At 51.2% G+C, this 16,951-nt stretch overlaps 1 protein-coding gene across 6 annotated transcripts in view; it reads right to left on the minus strand.

The window, feature by feature from the left end:
- The window catches only part of SIGLEC1 (sialic acid binding Ig like lectin 1), a 71,525-nt gene that overhangs the window by 25,374 nt on the left and 29,200 nt on the right, over nucleotides 1–16,951 (minus strand). For all 6 annotated transcript variants that reach the window (XM_073343057.1, XM_073343059.1, XM_073343061.1 and 3 more), the window contains exons 2-7: nucleotides 10,854–10,935; nucleotides 8,230–8,589; nucleotides 7,686–7,982; nucleotides 5,650–5,913; nucleotides 4,184–4,438; nucleotides 128–427 (exon numbers count right to left, since the gene is read on the minus strand). In XM_073343057.1, the coding sequence (XP_073199158.1) occupies nucleotides 128–427; nucleotides 4,184–4,438; nucleotides 5,650–5,913; nucleotides 7,686–7,982; nucleotides 8,230–8,589; nucleotides 10,854–10,902 (1,525 nt within the window). In that variant the 5' untranslated portion in view covers nucleotides 10,903–10,935. The remainder of the gene's footprint in view (nucleotides 1–127; nucleotides 428–4,183; nucleotides 4,439–5,649; nucleotides 5,914–7,685; nucleotides 7,983–8,229; nucleotides 8,590–10,853; nucleotides 10,936–16,951) is intronic.

Here is a 16,951-nt window from a genome sequence, read left to right on the forward strand (position 1 = left end):
TATTAAACATGACGCTTGAAGAAGACATTGTGCCCAGAAATCTGTTATGGGCCTGGGACAGGTCTAGGGGAGTCCCGATGGGTGGCAGCCCCTTACCCCGCGTGGTAATCCCCAATCGTTTACTCACTTTGGGCATGGAGCAGCTTCGCAGCAGTTGCGTTCCCGAATGTGTTGCTTGCCGTGCACCGGTATTGCCCGTCGTCCTCCGGCACCACGTTCCGGATCTCCAGTTTCAAGGAGTTGTGGGAAGCTGTGACGCTGAGCCGCTGGTTGGGGGCCGCGTGGGAGCTGGTGGTGGCGAGGAGGGCCTCGTTGTGGTAAAGGGCCAGGGCAGACAGGGGGTGGCTATCCACGGTGCAGTGAATGATAGCCAGTTTTCCTTCCTGCATCTCCTGGAACAAGCTGATTGCGAGGCCCCTAGGGGGATCTGTGTGGTGGAAGGGAGACAATGACAGCATTGGTGTTATCATGAGCCAGGTATTGACGAACCCAGGGGAAAGTGGCGGTTGCGGGGCGGTGGGGGAATAACAACTGGTTTTATGATTAGAGCAAGAGGTTAAAAGGTGACGGCCAGATTAATGTAAGGGGACTCTTGCCCCCTTACTAACATTCAGTGGGGTTTTGGTTGGCTAGCTCCCAGTACTAAAAAGGGGGAAGGGTCGATGGGGAATCAGGACCCTGAGGCTGACAGCTCCCAGGAACAATGGGGAGAGGCCAATGCTCCAGGTCAGCCTGAATGACAGGGCGGGCAGGCTAATCAGGGAATCAGGAGACCAGGGAGGTCCAGTCCTTGGTGTGAGCTGGAATTGCCTGGGTCAGACCAAGTGGGGCCGAGCTAAGGAGAAAGCAGGGGCCCAAGCTGAGCTGGGGAGCAGAGCTGGGCCAGATCCAGAGAGAGCAGCCCCTGTCCTGGGAGCAGAGCTGCAGGCCCAAAGCCAGAGGCACAGCCCAGAGAGAGCAGACTTGCCATGGGGAGAAAGCTGCAGCAACCAGAGCCGGAGGGGCCAGAAAAGCAGCCCAGGAAGCAGGTCCGTACTGGGAGCCGGGTCACAGAAGCAGCCTGCAGAGCAGACCTGTCCTAGGAGCAGAGCTGTAGCAACCGGAGCCAGAGGGGCCAGAGAAGCAGCCCAGGGGGCTGGGGGCAGAGCAGCAGCAGTGCAGAGACCGAGTGGTGGGGCTGGGGCTGGAGCAGTCCGAGCTGGGTGAGGTGAGCAGCTGGGGAGAGCAAGGGGGACCCTGGGCAGCAGGCCCAGCCCAGGGAGACACCTCAGCCAAGAGGCTCTGCAGGCCAGGCTTGGACTGTAACCCCGACAGGGCGGGGGCGACACTGGGAAGAAGGGTCCTACCACTTAGAGCCTGAGAGCATGTGGCCACCACCAGAGCAAGTGTCCGACCCGCAGCATCCCTACAGCACAGCCAGGGCCGGAGAAGGGGCCTGGGACTTACAAGGAGCAGACTGTGAACTGCCCTGACGTTCCAGAGACACTGTTTGTGATGTTCCCTGCCACTGAGCGGGGTGATGTGTTTCCTTTCACCTTTCCCATTTTCCCTTATTCTTTTTAAAATTAATTGTTGATTAAATAACTTGCATTTGCTTTAAATTGTATGTAATGGTCAGTGGGCCAGAGAAGTGCCCAGTGCAGACAGAGTACCCCGGAGTGGGGACACCCTGGCCCCTGTCCTAGGTGACCACAGCAGGGTTGGGGTCGAGTCCCCCAGGGGACTCCTGGGCCCAGGCTTGTTGGGGTTACGAGGACTCTGCCAGACAGGAGAGTGAAAGGGGAGTCCTCCAGGACAGGGAAGCCACTGGGTAAAGGAAGTGGGAGCGAGGACTCGGATCCTTTCGCTAGCCCACTTCACCGGGGTAGTGCAGAAGCCAGGAAAGTTCCCCACAATAGCGGGACTATTCCCCCGCTTACATTAAAATCACCTAGCTTTAGAAAACAGGTGTGCTTGCTGGGTTTGAATAGCACCTGGGAGATTTTTGAAATATCATAATGTTGGGGTTCCTTTTAGTCCTTCTGGTTTTTGAGTGGCTAGAGCACGCTCAGGTCACGGTTTCAAGCTTTTCTCCCCAGCAAGCAGTGCTGGGAACTTGGCCCTTTTTAAAAAAAGAAAAAAAATGAAAGCTGATGTTTTTTTACTCAATCACTTGACTCCAGTAGTCGGGGCTTTAAGAACACTGCCAAGTCTCAGGGGCTGCTCAGAGACAGCCCTTTCCTGGGTTTCCCAATGCACCGTAACCCGGGTCTGGGGTTTCATTATTACACTAACAACTAGAACGACACTCCCAACTCATTTCTCGTAGGCCAGCAAACAGCTGATGGGTGGGAACGGCTTCTGGACACTGCAGGGACCAGACCAGCACCCTAAAGGTGAACAGGTCTGTGGCCCAGATCCTCAGCGGCAATTAGGCACCTAACTCCAAGTGAAATCAATGAGAGTTAGGTGTAGGGTGACCATATTTCTTAAAGTAAAAATGGGACAGCCTGGGGCTCGCCCGAGCTGCTTCCCCATGCACAGGGCTCGCCCGAGCTGCCCTCCCCATGCGCCCCCGGCTGGGGCTGACCCCCGGAGCTCTGCTCTGCCAGGGGGTGGGGCTGACCTGCCGAGCCCCATGCCACCTGGGGGGGCCAGCTCTGAAGGCAGCGCTGACCGCCAGCAGCAAGTTTCTGTGCTCTCCTGCCAGCAGGCAGCACTGCCTTCAGCTCACCCCCAGGGCAGCAGCCGCTGCTCTCCGCTCTGCCTTGCAGCTGGGACAAATGCCCACCATATGTGTCACATATGGCCCGTTATGTGGACTGCATCCAATACTACCTGTGTGGCCCTACGGATGTCACATGGGCCGCAGCTCTGTGCGGATAGGTCTGCAGGGTGAGACCCACTGGTGTAGACAAACCCCACACTGGCCAGGAAATGGTGAATGAGCTGCTGGGGGCTCAACTGGCCCTGCCCCCCTGTAATAGGTATCCGGCTTGGAAGGAGAGGTTAAAAGGGGAGACCCCAGCGCAGTTCAGGACTGGCTGGGAGGGAGAGCAGACTCCGTGAAGGAGTGGCCTGGCTGGGCCCAGCCGCTGACTAGAGATGCTGCCTGCAGAGTGACTCCGGGAACATCGGTTTGGATTTGCTAGCACTGATGCAGCGGTTCTTGCTGAGTAAGGCTGCTGCAGGTAATCTCTGTCTGTTGCACCTGACCAGGGAGACAGCTGTGGTTGCTGTGAGCCCAAGAGCAACCTGGTCACATTTACCCAAGTACAAACAACCCTGCAAGCCTCACTGCATCAAACATCCCATGATCTCCTGGCAGACAATTGTAGGGAAGCTGATATTTACCAGCTATTTCCTGGAGCAGGGATGGTTTCCCCAGTTTTTACTGACAAAAATTTCAAGGCAAAACTCCCAAAATATTTATTTTCCCCAAAACTGTGATTTTTCCTCCCCCCACCTTGGCTGTATTACTCAGAGGTTGTCAGAGTGGGGATGGGGCCGCTCTGCCTTGTCCCTGAAAGTCTCCTCGGTGCACCTCTCTGTCTCCCTTTGCTCCTCCAGTTCAGCCACTCAGGTCTTGAGAGCCGGTCCTCGGTCTCTGAAGGCCAGGAGCTGTTTGCACTGAATGCACACCTATGCCACCTGCCCACAAGGCAGGTAATCAAGCATGCTGCATTCAGTGCAATAAACTGAATATCCTCCCCTGCCCCCACTCTGCTGCTGGACTTCTGCCAGCGTTCTTTTTACTCCTGCAGGATTTTGTGGTTTGCTTTTGGGGGGGTGGGGGTTAAGTTTAGAGGATGTTTGTTAGGTGTATCTGCCTCTTGCACCCCCTCTCCAAATTACCTCGCAAAACTCCTCTATTCACTAGCTCCTCTGGTTGCTTAGAAGCTGGCTTTTTAAACCCCTCTTCTCCCTGAGCAGCCCTGTGCCCCACGGCAGGCTCAGCACACAACCCCCCAAACCACACTGGAATCTTCAAGCAACAAACAAACTAGCAGCCAAACTCACCCCAAGGATCACATCCTCTCTCCTTCACGCTGGAGATGTCCCTGGCAAAACTCTCCTGTTTGCTGCTCCTCTGGGCTAGCTCCTCCCATCTATTGATCATTTATTAACCCTTTATAAACCACAGATCAAGGTGCCCTGCAGTATTAGATGTGAGCTGAAAGAGTGTGTTTTGTGATACACTTACAGAACACGCTCAGGCTGATGGCCTGGGACATTTCACTCCCTTTGTCGTTCTGCACCTTGCACAAATAATAGCCAGTATCGCTGGTGGTGACTTCATGAAACACCAGGGAGTGGGCTGTGCCTTCCTTGATCCAGACATTGTTCTTGTACCAGGTATAGCTGAGATCCTGGTTCTCCTCGCCAGGAACCTCGCATGTCAAAGTGACCATCTCGCCTTCCAGTATCTCTGCAGAAGGGCTCACCGAGACCACTGCAGCTGAAGGAGATGACAGCAGATTGAGTCATAGAGGTTAAGACTAGAAGGGACCACCAGATCATCCAGTCTGACCTTCTGTATAGCACGGGCCACCCAGCCCCCCCTAGCAAGCCCATCCACCAGAATTAGACCAAAATGTTACAGCCCTTGGGATACTCGCTTACTTTGTGCCACAAGGGGAAGGAGGTGCACCAGTGCTCCAGACCCCTGCAGTGGCAGGAAACTGAGTATGTGAGATACACACACCCACATGATCCTAGCAAATAACCTGCACCCAGGAGGGGGTGGAGCCAGATTTCAAGGGCTACTGATCCTCCAGCTTCAAGACATGAATGGGACACCCTCTGGGTTCAAGAAGACTCTCCCCTTCTCTCCAGGATGCAAGAGTGAAGGGGGAGGAAGGCTGGGTTTGTGGTTAAAGCACTGCACTGGGCTTGAGAGATTTTGGACTCAATTTCTACCACACTGGCAGACTTGCTGTGTCGGGGCAAGTCATCTAGTCACCCTGTGCCTCAGTTTCCCCATCTGTAAAACAGAGCTAGCAATACTTCCTTATCCCAAAGGGTAGATTCATTAGTGCTTGTAAGGCACTCGGACATGAGGGTGATCAATCGAGTTGAGTAGGAAACCGTTTTCCCATCTTATAAAAAAATCGGAGACATTGAAAAATATTCCTGTCCAGAACTGGGATGAAAAGTCAATGAGAAAAAAAAATTGGTTTCGGTCAATGGCATGTTTCAGTTTGATTTTTGACCTGTTTTTCTTTAACTATTTTTTAGTCGAAATTTACTAACATTTCTAAACAAAAAGTCATTTTGACTTGAAAAATGGAAACATTCCAGTGCAAAAAATGTCAAAACCGGCCAGCTTGACCATTTCAAAAAAGTTTTCTGATCATATTTTGAGTCAGGAGAGTCCTTGAAACCAACCCTGCTTTGCAAACTTTTGGGTTTTGATGAATAAGCATTTTTTTAAAACCCATTCCTCAAAAAATTCCCAGACAGCTGTAATGAAAACTACTGAGGTAGACAGTCAGTTGCATTAGGGTGGAGGGAACATCCTTGTTTTGCTGAAGCATCCACCATTGGCCGTCCTGGCCTAGACGGAGCATTGGTTTTAGTTCTCTTTGCTGCACACGGTCCCCCTGAAGCCATGGTGCTCCGGTGGCATTAGCTGGTGATTCATCTGAGGCCCCCATCCTCCATACTTACAAAAAACATAGAGAACAACTGCTTCCGCCACCCCAGTCCCGACTGAATTTTCCGCTTCACAGTGGTACGGGCCATAATCTTCACGAGCAACGCTCTGGAGAGTCAGGATCTGTTCGCTCACCAAGGCGGTCCTGCCCTTGTACCACCTGTAGGCGGTGACCTCGGGGAAGGTGCTGTTCACGCTGCATGTCAGAGACACGGTGTCGCCCACCCGGATGTTCTTTGCGGAGGGGTTGATGACCACTTTTGTGCCTTTCGGGGAATCTGCAGGGGAGTCGGAGGAAGAAAGGACACGCAATGAGTGAAGCTGGAATGGAGGCGGCATCCAGTGGGCACCACCACAGCCAGGAATCGCTGGCTGAGACTGAAGCCAGTGGTCATGACTTAGGGAAGTCGGGTTAGCTCAGAGGCATTTGTCACTGTCTCCAGTCTGATCCGTGCTGCTCATGACTCTCCTCACCCTCTGAGAGCTCTTCTGTCTGTGGTCTCTTGGAAATGATGTTGGCACAAGAAGTCCTGCATCTTGGCAGGGGGTTAGCCTAGATGCCCTTGAGGTCCCTTCTCACCCTAGGGTTCTAAGAGTCTATATATCTGACAAATCCCCACAGGGCAAAAGACCCTCACTGGCAGTGTCAGAGACCAAAGCCTAAGTAGGCAAAAGGACCTGAACCAGCTTCTTAACCCTAGAGATGGTTCCCTGCAAGCTAGGAAGCCAGATCCAGGACTTAGGGCTGCTTCCTAACCATGTTCCCTGGGCAGCATAGCCGGGGGCCTCTCTGCTTTCGGGAAAGGAGGCAGCTCCGTGGGTATTAGCTGGAAAGGTCTTGGCCCCGGGTCAAGCCAATGACATGGGCAGGAGGTGGCTGCAGGCATTAGCCTGTAAGTAGAAGAACAGGGCATCCTGGGTAGAGTTCTCAGGCTGAAATGTGTGGGCAGGTAAGTGGTGCTGGGCTCCATGGAGCACTGGAGTCCTTTGACAGCCGGGGGGAGTCTGGCTACCAGCTATCTCAGCACCACAGTGCCCATCGGGGCTGGGAGGAGAGTCCTGTTTGTCATGGGGACGGTGGGTGGGGAGGAGGGGCTGGGCAGAGTGCGCAGGGGGCATACTGAGAGGAAAGTGGGGAGCTTTATTGAGCTGGCGGTGGGTAGAGAAGGAAGAAGTGATATTAGATCTGGCAGCTGGCCTTAATGAGAAACGTTTCCGAGTGGAAAGAGGGAGTCAGAGGGGAGGGTCTGAGCAGCAGTGAGATAAGTGGGTCCAGGAGAACGGGAGGAACTAGGAACCTGTTGACCAGATGCAGCTTCCAGGAGACTCTGGAGCAACTGCACCGACACCCCTGGATTGACACCAGCCCCTGGGACCTTTGGCCACTTTTACTAGCGTGGCCAGGTGCTGTCTTAGGCGCCTTGCTTTAGGTCCCTGAGTCTGCCAATGTCGGCACAGCTGTTACGGAAGCTCCAGGGTGAGGGCCACAGACTGTTTCTAAGGGGCAGCATGTTCTGTGTTTGTCCAGCCCCTCTCTTCCCAGACAGCTTTACAAATGATATTCACCGGGCTCCCCAGCCTGCCTTCCACTCCCACGCTCTGCCAGCGACAGCAAGTAGTCAGACCTCTGCATCCTCTCACTTGCATCTGCAAGTAATTGCACCCACCATCAAATCAGCCAGAGGAGGTTTTTCCCCAAGTGTGGCTCTATAAAACACAAGACCCAATTCACTCCCCCACAGAAATGCAGCTGCCTCTGGGGTGGAACAGGGCAGCTGCTGAAGCAGCAGCCAGCAATGCCACAGAGCAGGTTAGGCCTGCAAGGCTAGAAGAAGTCTTTGTTCAGTGGAAATCACAGAAGAGAATTTAGGGAAGCCAGATGTCCGTTGGGATCTGGCCATGAATTTCTGGCCGGGTGTCCGATCACATGGCAGAACTGGAAGCATTGTGGGCTGGAAAGACGTGACTTGGGCAATGCAGAAATAGAGGCCGTAGCTGCTGGTCCTCGCTCCATTCAGCAAGGCCAGTGTTTGAAAAGCAGCATACTCACGTTTCACCCACAGAGCCATTTCCCCGGTTGCCTGCTTAGGGCCAACAGACACTTCACAGAACAGGTTTTTGGAGTGGTCCTGCCATGACAAGGAGGTAACGAGGGTCTGTCGGCTGAGCACGCCAGCGGTGTCCAGTTGCACTGCTCCAGCCATGGTCGAGACCAGTGCATTATAGCCCCTCCACTCCAGAGCGATGCTGTCGTATGGGCAGACGTATGGGCTGGAGCAGGTGAAGTTCACTCTCACACCCTCCGTTAGATCTTCCGGGGCAGCAATGGCCGGGCTGTTGGGGGCATCTAGGGATGGAAAGAACAAGGGTATTCTGGGGAATCTGCGATGGGATAATAGCAATTTCAGTTTATTCCTCCATCACAGTGCTGTACCCCTGGACATGCCTGGCAGCAGTGGGGATAGAACTCAGCTGCTCCACAAGCACTTGAGCTAAAGGAGACTCGCCCATAGCTGGCAGCAGTACAGGGCCCATGACACGCAGTGAAGTAGTTGTGATTTTACATGCTCTGGCTAGCTCGTCTCCATACTCACCGGTAACAGTCAGCATCACCCCACGCAGGTCTGACCACCGGTCACCCTGGTTGATCTCAAACCTGAAGTTGTACTTGCCGCTGTCCTCAGTCTTCACGTCCCTCAGCAGCAGGGTGCAGTTGTGCATGGCCAGGTCGCCCAGCATCTCGGTACGGCCCTGAAACCTGCCGTCGACCTCACTGGGAGTGGTCGAGTGGTAGATCGTGGTGCTCTGGCTTTGGTAATCCTTGTACCAGATGGCCACAATGCCGTCCACGGGGGTCACTGTGCTGGGGTAGCTGAAGGTGCAGGGTATGAGGATGCAGGAGTCCTTTACACTGTGCAGGCTTTGGGGGTAGGTGACGCCCCATGAGCAAAAGGCTGTATTAGACAGAGGGGAACAGACAGAGGGAGCAAGGCTAAGCAAAAACCTCAGTCAGGACAGAGCTAATCTGCTGACTCCATCAGCAACATGCTTCTCTCCTCTCCGCCAGCCAGCGGGGCCTGGCTCCTGGGCAGAGATCTTGTCCATTCTGGCCTTGCTGCTGGGGTGTGTGTGTGTGTGTGTGTGTAGGCGGGGAAGGGGCTTGATCATCTTCACTTAGGCCCAGATTTTCAGAAGTGCCGTCCACATGCAGCGGGGAGGGACAGCACAGTGGTTTGAGCATTGGTAAACCCAGGGTTGTGAGTTCAATCCTTGATGGGGCCATTTAGGGATCTGGGGCAAAAATTGGGGATTGGTCCTTGTAGCAGGGTGGACACCTGCTGGGCCCAGAGAGGTTTAAAATAGCCCTGGGAGAGGGCTGGGGCAGGGGAAGAGACAGGGGAAGAGGTGAGCTGGTTGGCAGAGCAGCTGCAGCTGTGGGCCACGCCCCAAAGAGACCCAGCGGGCCTTATAAAAGCCAGGGAAGCCAGGAGCAGAAGAGATATTCTCTCTCTAGCTCTGAGAGGGAGGGACTGACCTGAATAGAGGATGTAGTTTGGAGCAGGGCTGGGGAAAGGCCAAGGGAGCTCTGGCCTAGGAAAGCCCCAGGGTGCAAGCCTGGGAAGGCCTATTAGGTTCGGGGGTTGCAGGGGCAGCCACGGGGAGGCAGCAGGTCCAAATCCACCCTTGCCTGTGATGAATGACTCATACTGCAGTCTGCCCCCTGACTTGGGGGCTAGCTGGTGACTGGCAGGAGCCTACGACTGTGGGGATAGTGGGAGGGGAAGACCCAGAGCTGTCAGGTACTGCCAAGGGGGTCCTGGGAGGGACACGGAAGCCAGCAGCAAGGCAAGACACCGGCCTGAAGAGGGCGCTCCTGAGGCTGGAATGCTAATTACCTGAGAGGACCAGCAGGAGGTGCCAGCCGTGAGTCTGCGCCTGGCTAGAGTCCTGCTTTGAGCAGGGGGTTGGACTAGATGACCTCCTGAGGTCCCTTCCAACCCTGATATTCTATGATTCAATTCCCATTAAGTCAATGAACCCAACTGATCTCTGGGATAACTCCATTCAAGTTGGTGGAGTCATCCCAAAGCTGAATTTGTCCTATTGCGTGCAGGTGGTGCATGTCACCTCTGTAAATTGGGCCCTCAAGCTGGGCATCCAAAATCAGGGGCCATGCTGGAAATTTGGGCTGCTTTCTCTTACTGCCTCAGTTTACCTGCATGTAAAATGGGGATAATGATGCACTGCCTGTGTTCAGTGTCTGAGGCATAACTGAAATACAAATAAACAATACCACCTGCTGCCAAGGGATTGGTTAAATGGCTTTTGTAACGTGCCTTAGGACCAGTAAACGCCCAGTGTCTGATCCTACTCCCACTCCTACTGGTGTAAAACACGAGCGTGCACTGCCCTGGGAAAATATACAGGGGTCGGTTAGAGAGAGAATCCTCCGGGCTCTGGGTAAGAACATAACCTGGGTCAGACCAAGGGTCCATCTAGCCCAGTCTCCTGTCTTCCAACAGTGGCCAATGCCGGGTATTCAGAGGGAATGAACAGAACAGGGAATCAAGTGAACCATCCCCTGTCGCCCATTCCCAGCCTCTGGCAACCCGAGGCTAGTGACGCCCAGAGCATGGGGTTGAATCCCTGCCCATCTTGGCTAATAGCCATTGGTGGACCCATCCTCCATGAGCTTATCTGATTCTTTTCTGACCCCTGCTTCACAACATCCCCTGGCAACGAGTTCCACAGGTTGACTGTGCGTTGTGTGAAGAAATACTTCCTTTTGTGTGTTCTAAATCTACTGCCTAGTAATTTCATTGGGTGACCCCTGGTTCTTGTGTTATGTGAAGGAGAAAATAACACTTTTTTTCTCCACAGCAGTCATGATTGTAGAGACCTCAGTCTTTTGAATCTCTCCTCATACGGAAGCTGTTCCATCCCCCTCATCATTTTTGTTCCCCTTCTCTGAACCTTTTCCAATTCTAATATAGCTTGTTAGATGGATGATCAGAACTGCGAGCAGTGTTCAAGGTGTGGGCGTACCATGGATTTCTATACTGGCATTGTGATATTTTCTCTCTTATTCTCTATCCCTTTTCTAATGGTACAAACCCTTTGCCATGCTGGAGGCAGTGGAAGGAGTGCTGCATGCAGGCAGAAGCTAACAGAACACCATTGATGATGATGATTATTCGGGTTAAACATGGCACTGTACCTTGCTGGGCATGACTGGCCAGGAAGATAAGCTGAAATAAGAAGGGCATGACCACTCCTGCTGGATAACGTTATGGAAGATCCTGGTGGAACAGAAAAGAGGATCATGCAATAAGCTTTCACAGGATGGTTAGTCTTTATAATAAGTGTTTGGAAAAGGAAGCTGTGCTGGCAAAAGGAGCTGAGTCAAGGCCCTGCAGACTAAAGGCCTCTGTTTACTGCTCCTGCCTCAAATCTGTGGTTAGTGGTAGAGCAGGCTTCCTCCATATTGACCTTCCAATGTGCTGCAACCCGAGCCAGGGTGGAAGAGGAGTGCAGTCTCCATGGTCCAGCGAGTCCTTGGCCCCTCTGCTCAGACTGGTGCTCATCTACCCGCTAGGTAGCGGGCTGGGACCCCACTCATCTCACCTAGATTATGCTGAGCGTCCATCAGATGAAAACGGCTTTTGATTGCTGTGGGATAAATTTCGCTCTCAACTGAACCAGTGTCATGGTGGAATAAACCCATGGTTATTGGTGTTACTTGGTGACTCCTTTGGTGTTACTCCGGATTCACACTGGTGCAGCTACCAGAATCTGCACCCTATTCTGTACAATGACATGGCTGCTGCTGCAAAATCATGTACCTGGCATCCCCATGGTCCAGGGACGGGCATGGGACATTGGGATGAGCATAGCCTCGCTCCATAGCATTGTTAAACCAGACTCCTTCACAGAGGGTGTTGGTTGGAGACCCCATCTATCACTTACCTGCTAGTTGGAGATGATCCACTCTTGTTTGGATAACCCACTAGTTCTGGGCGGCCAATGAGAGACCTTAGACAAAACCACCATTCTGCTTGGCTTGTTTGGAAGTTCTGATCTCTCTGGGTTGAGGACTCCAGCTGTGGGACCATGTCCTGCCCCCATAGACTCAGACACTGGGAATTTTTAGATCTTTTTATTTTTTTGGAAGGGGAGGGGATAAGAAGGCTGCTGGCAGCTCTTCCCAGTCCCAAAAAAGTCAGACATCCCTTCAAATTCTTCACAATGTTGTAACCTACAGCTGATTGTGGGGAAAGGAAGGAAGCCCATAGCTGAGATTAAAAACTCCCAGATTAACAGGAAAATTTGCAAGCCAACTTGGTAAGACTGGGCCCCAAAGATCGTCTGCAAAGTGCATGGGCACTGGGCATGCCTGTGTACAAGTGTAAATGCATTCCTGGCTCTTCCAGCTGTCATCTCTCTGCATCCTCTGCTTGGGAGCAAGGGCACTTGGGTTCAGACACCATGCCAGGTGAGCCCAGCTGAGACCTACCCAATGGCTTGATGGGGCAGTGCAGAGAGTTTGTCACATGGCGTTTGGTAGCAGAGGGTCATGGGATGTCCTCGAGCTGGGCGCAAGCCACAGCATTCACATTGGGCCCCCTATTTGGAGGCGTTCAGATCTGGAGTTTTGGTGCAGATTGCAATGGCAGATGGGATCCAAGATCTGTATCCAAATTTCCCTGTAGCTCAGCTCCAGGATTTTGGTTTGGCCACATGTAGATATCCGCTCCAGGCTGATTAAATGAGCATCCATGCCCAAACTGCCCTGAAAGTGCAGGGGGGTGGCCTTGGGCCCTTTGTGGAGATAAGGGGTTTAGTCAACCTGACATAACCCCTCTGTGAGTGAAGAAAAGCCTGAGAGTTTGGAAGGACGCAGAGTTTGGACAGACAATAGGCATGGTCTCTCCCACCTCAGAAAGACTTGAATAGCAGCCTCCTTGTGGGTGAGAAGAGACCCAGCCCCCGGTGTCAATCCAGTGTCAATCTAGAGTATCCTGTTGGAGTCAGTGGAATTATTCCACCATCACACTGGTGACGCCTGAGCAAAATTTTCCCCACGGTTTTCTGGCCTGTTTTGATCTGATGGACGTTCAACATAAGCTCGGTGAAACCATAGCATAGGCAGAAGGTGAGGGGCTCATCCACTGGCCCTCTCCTGTTACACATGCTGTGGGGAGGGGCTTGTAAGCCCTTGTAGGCAGGAACCATGCCCTGGGGCAAATGTCTGTGGCAGGAGCCCAGTGTATGAAAAGGTACTATCGGGGAGGCTGTATATCCGTGACTCTCAGACTGAGGCTCTTTAACATTTCTCCTGCAGCTCTTCGCAGTATGTGATATTAAAACAGTGTGATTTTAATTAGTAACCAATCAAAGTTATTAACTAATCAGGATGCTTTTACTATGTTGTTAACCAATGAAGTTATTAATATGCACTCAGTTATCAATCTATTTGCTGTGAGAATAATAGATACAGAATAATACACTAAATATTTCCCCATCATACTGTTTAAATATGAATAGCACTCTAGTAAACGAATCAGTGAATTCAGACTACCTTGGCCCCTTTGGGTAATGTTGATCATCACTGGTGTATACAGGTTTCAGAGCAGCAGCCGTGTTAGTCTGTGTTCGCAAAAAGAACAGGAGGACTTGTGGCACCTTAGAGACTCGCCAATTTATTTGAGCATGAGCTTTCGTGAGCTACAGCTCACTTCCTAGGTGTATATAGTTAGTCTGTCAAAAGAGCACCACCTAGTGCATGCAAGAAGAATAGCACCAGTTGTATTACTCCTAAATTTGTAGGCCTAACTATAGAAATGTAAAAAGAAAAGGAGGACTTGTGGCACCTTAGAGACTCACCAATTTATTAGAGCATGAGCTTTCGTGAGCTACAGCTCACTTCATCAGATGCATACCGTGGAAACTGCAGCAGACTTTATATATACACAGAGAATATGAAACAATACCTCCTCCCACCCCACTGTCCTGCTGGTAATAGCTTATCTAAAGTGATCATCAGGTGGGCCATTTCCAGCACAAATCCAGGTTTTCTCACCCTCCACCCCCCCACACAAATTCACTCTCCTGCTGGTGATAGCCCATCCAAAGTGACAACTCTTTACACAATGTGCATGACAATCAAGTTGGGCCATTTCCTGTACAAATCCAGGTTTTCTCACATCCCCCCCACCCCCATACACACACAAACTCACTCTCCTGCTGGTAATAGCTCATCCAAACTGACCACTCTTCAAGTTTAAATCCAAGTTAAACCAGAACATCTGGGGGGGGGGGGGGGGTAGGAAAAAACAAGAGGAAACAGGCTACCTTGCATAATGACTTAGCCACTCCCAGTCTCTAAGCCTAAATTAATAGTATCCAAGTTGCAAATGAATTCCAATTCAGCAGTTTCTCGCTGGAGTCTGGATTTGAAGTTTTTTTGTTTTAAGATAGCGACCTTCATGTCTGTGATTGCGTGACCAGAGAGATTGAAGTCTTCTCCGACTGGTTTATGAATGTTATAATTCTTGACATCTGATTTGTGTCCATTTATTCTTTTACGTAGAGACTGTCCAGTTTGACCAATGTACATGGCAGAGGGGCATTGCTGGCACATGATGGCATATATCACATTGGTGGATGTGCAGGTGAACGAGCCTCTGATAGTGTGGCTGATGTTATTAGGCCCTGTGATGGTGTCCCCTGAATAGATATGTGGGCACAATTGGCAACGGGCTTTGTTGCAAGGATAAGTTCCTGGGTTAGTGGTTCTTCAGATCAACGGCACTGCTATGGGTACCCGCATGGCCCCACAGTATGCCAACATTTTTATGGCTGATTTAGAACAACGCTTCCTCAGCTCTCGTCCCCTAAAGCCCCTACTCTACTTGCGCTATATTGATGACATCTTCATCATCTGGACCCATGGAAAAGAAGCCCTTGAGGAATTCCACCATGATTTCAACAATTTCCATCCCACCACCAACCTCAGCCTGGTCCAGTCCACACAAGAGATCCACTTACTGGACACTACAGTGCTAATAAACAATGGTCACATAAACACCACCCTATACCGGAAACCTACTGACCGCTATTCCTACCTATATGCCTCCAGCTTTCACCCTGACCACACCACACGATCCATCGTCTACAGCCAAGCTCTGCGATACAACCGCATTTGCTCCAACCCCTCAGACAGAGACAAACACCTACAAGATCTCTGTCAAGCTTTCTTACAACTACAATACCCACCTGCAGAAGTAAAGAAACAGATTGATAGAGCCAGAAGAGTTCCCAGAAGTTACCTACTACAGGACAGGCCTAACAAAGAAAATAACAGAACGCCACTAGCCGTCACCTTCAGCCCCCAACTAAAACCCCTCCAACGCATTATTAAGGATCTACAACCTATCCTAAAGGATGACCCAACACTCTCACAAATCTTGGGAGACAGGCCAGTCCTTGCCTACAGACAGCCCCGCAACCTGAAGCAAATACTCACCAACAACCACATACCACACAACAGAACCACTAACCCAGGAACTTATCCTTGCAACAAAGCCCGTTGCCAATTGTGCCCACATATCTATTCAGGGGACACCATCACAGGGCCTAATAACATCAGCCACACTATCAGAGGCTCGTTCACCTGCACATCCACCAATGTAATATATGCCATCATGTGCCAGCAATGCCCCTCTGCCATGTACATTGGTCAAACTGGACAGTCTCTACGTAAAAGAATAAATGGACACAAATCAGATGTCAAGAATTATAACATTCATAAACCAGTCGGAGAAGACTTCAATCTCTCTGGTCACGCAATCACAGACATGAAGGTCGCTATCTTAAAACAAAAAAACTTCAAATCCAGACTCCAGCGAGAAACTGCTGAATTGGAATTCATTTGCAACTTGGATACTATTAATTTAGGCTTAAATAGAGACTGGGAGTGGCTAAGTCATTATGCAAGGTAGCCTGTTTCCTCTTGTTTTTTCCTACCCCCCCCCCCCAGATGTTCTGGTTTAACTTGGATTTAAACTTGAAGAGTGGTCAGTTTGGATGAGCTATTACCAGCAGGAGAGTGAGTTTGTGTGTGTATGGGGGTGGGGGGGATGTGAGAAAACCTGGATTTGTGCAGGAAATAGCCCAACTTGATTGTCATGCACATTGTGTAAAGAGTTGTCACTTTGGATGGGCTATCACCAGCAGGAGAGTGAATTTGTGTGGGGGGGGTGGAGGGTGAGAAAACCTGGATTTGTGCTGGAAATGGCCCACCTGATGATCACTTTAGATAAGCTATTACCAGCAGGACAGTGGGGTGGGAGGAGGTATTGTTTCATATTCTCTGTGTATATATAAAGTCTGCTGCAGTTTCCACGATATGCATCTGAGGAAGTGAGCTGTAGCTCACGAAAGCTCATGCTCAAATAAATTGGTGAGTCTCTAAGGTGCCACAAGTACTCCTTTTCTTTTTGCGAATACAGACTAACACGGCTGTTACTCTGAAACCTGTCATATAGAAATGTAGGGGTTGAAGGGCCCTGGAGAGCACAGTTGCCAACTTTCACGCAGTAAATAAGCACCTGACTTTCACAATATGCCAGAAATCAAGCTAATCCCATTTCAAAACAAGCCAATCCCTAAGAACCCCACACTCTGTGACTAGATTCCCCACGGTGTGCAGTCTGGGACTGTGGTGGGCCCACTGTGCACCCCGGACACTCTCTCCACCCTTGCCCCTGCTTGCCGGGAGCCGAACCAAAAAAATTATTCAGACTGCAAATGGCCCTCTGTGGGCACCTATTAGCAGCTGCCATCTAATACCCTCCACGCTGGGACCCTAGGGAAGACAGACCCCGAGATGGTCCATGGAGGCCTGAAGCTGCTGGAGCAGGCTTTTCTCTGTTGCACAGGCTAGCTGCTTGCAGGGAACAAGAACGCACGCTGTCACCCCGTGCTTGAAAAATGCAGCTGCTCAAAAACGCTACCAATTTTCACTTTTTTTTTTCTGGAAAATTTTCTTTGATTTAATTTTATTACTTTGGCAGGCCAGAAATGTCTCAAAATGTGAAATGTTGATGAACACTTTTTGCAACAAATTTCACAATTGTTTTGCAACCGTGTGTGCATTTCCCAGCTCTCTCTAGCGTGCCAACTTGCAGTTCTTGGGTCCGGAGGGGCCCATTACCATTATCACCTTGTTCTCCTGGGGCTCCCATCTAGAAAATGGTCCGCCCTGTCCTGGATCTGTAGCAACCTCAATGGAAGATGCCCTCCAGCATGCTGAGG

Source organism: Lepidochelys kempii, chromosome 4 (genome assembly GCF_965140265.1).
Source record: "Lepidochelys kempii isolate rLepKem1 chromosome 4, rLepKem1.hap2, whole genome shotgun sequence".
In the NCBI taxonomy this organism is placed as follows: Eukaryota; Metazoa; Chordata; order Testudines; family Cheloniidae; genus Lepidochelys; species Lepidochelys kempii.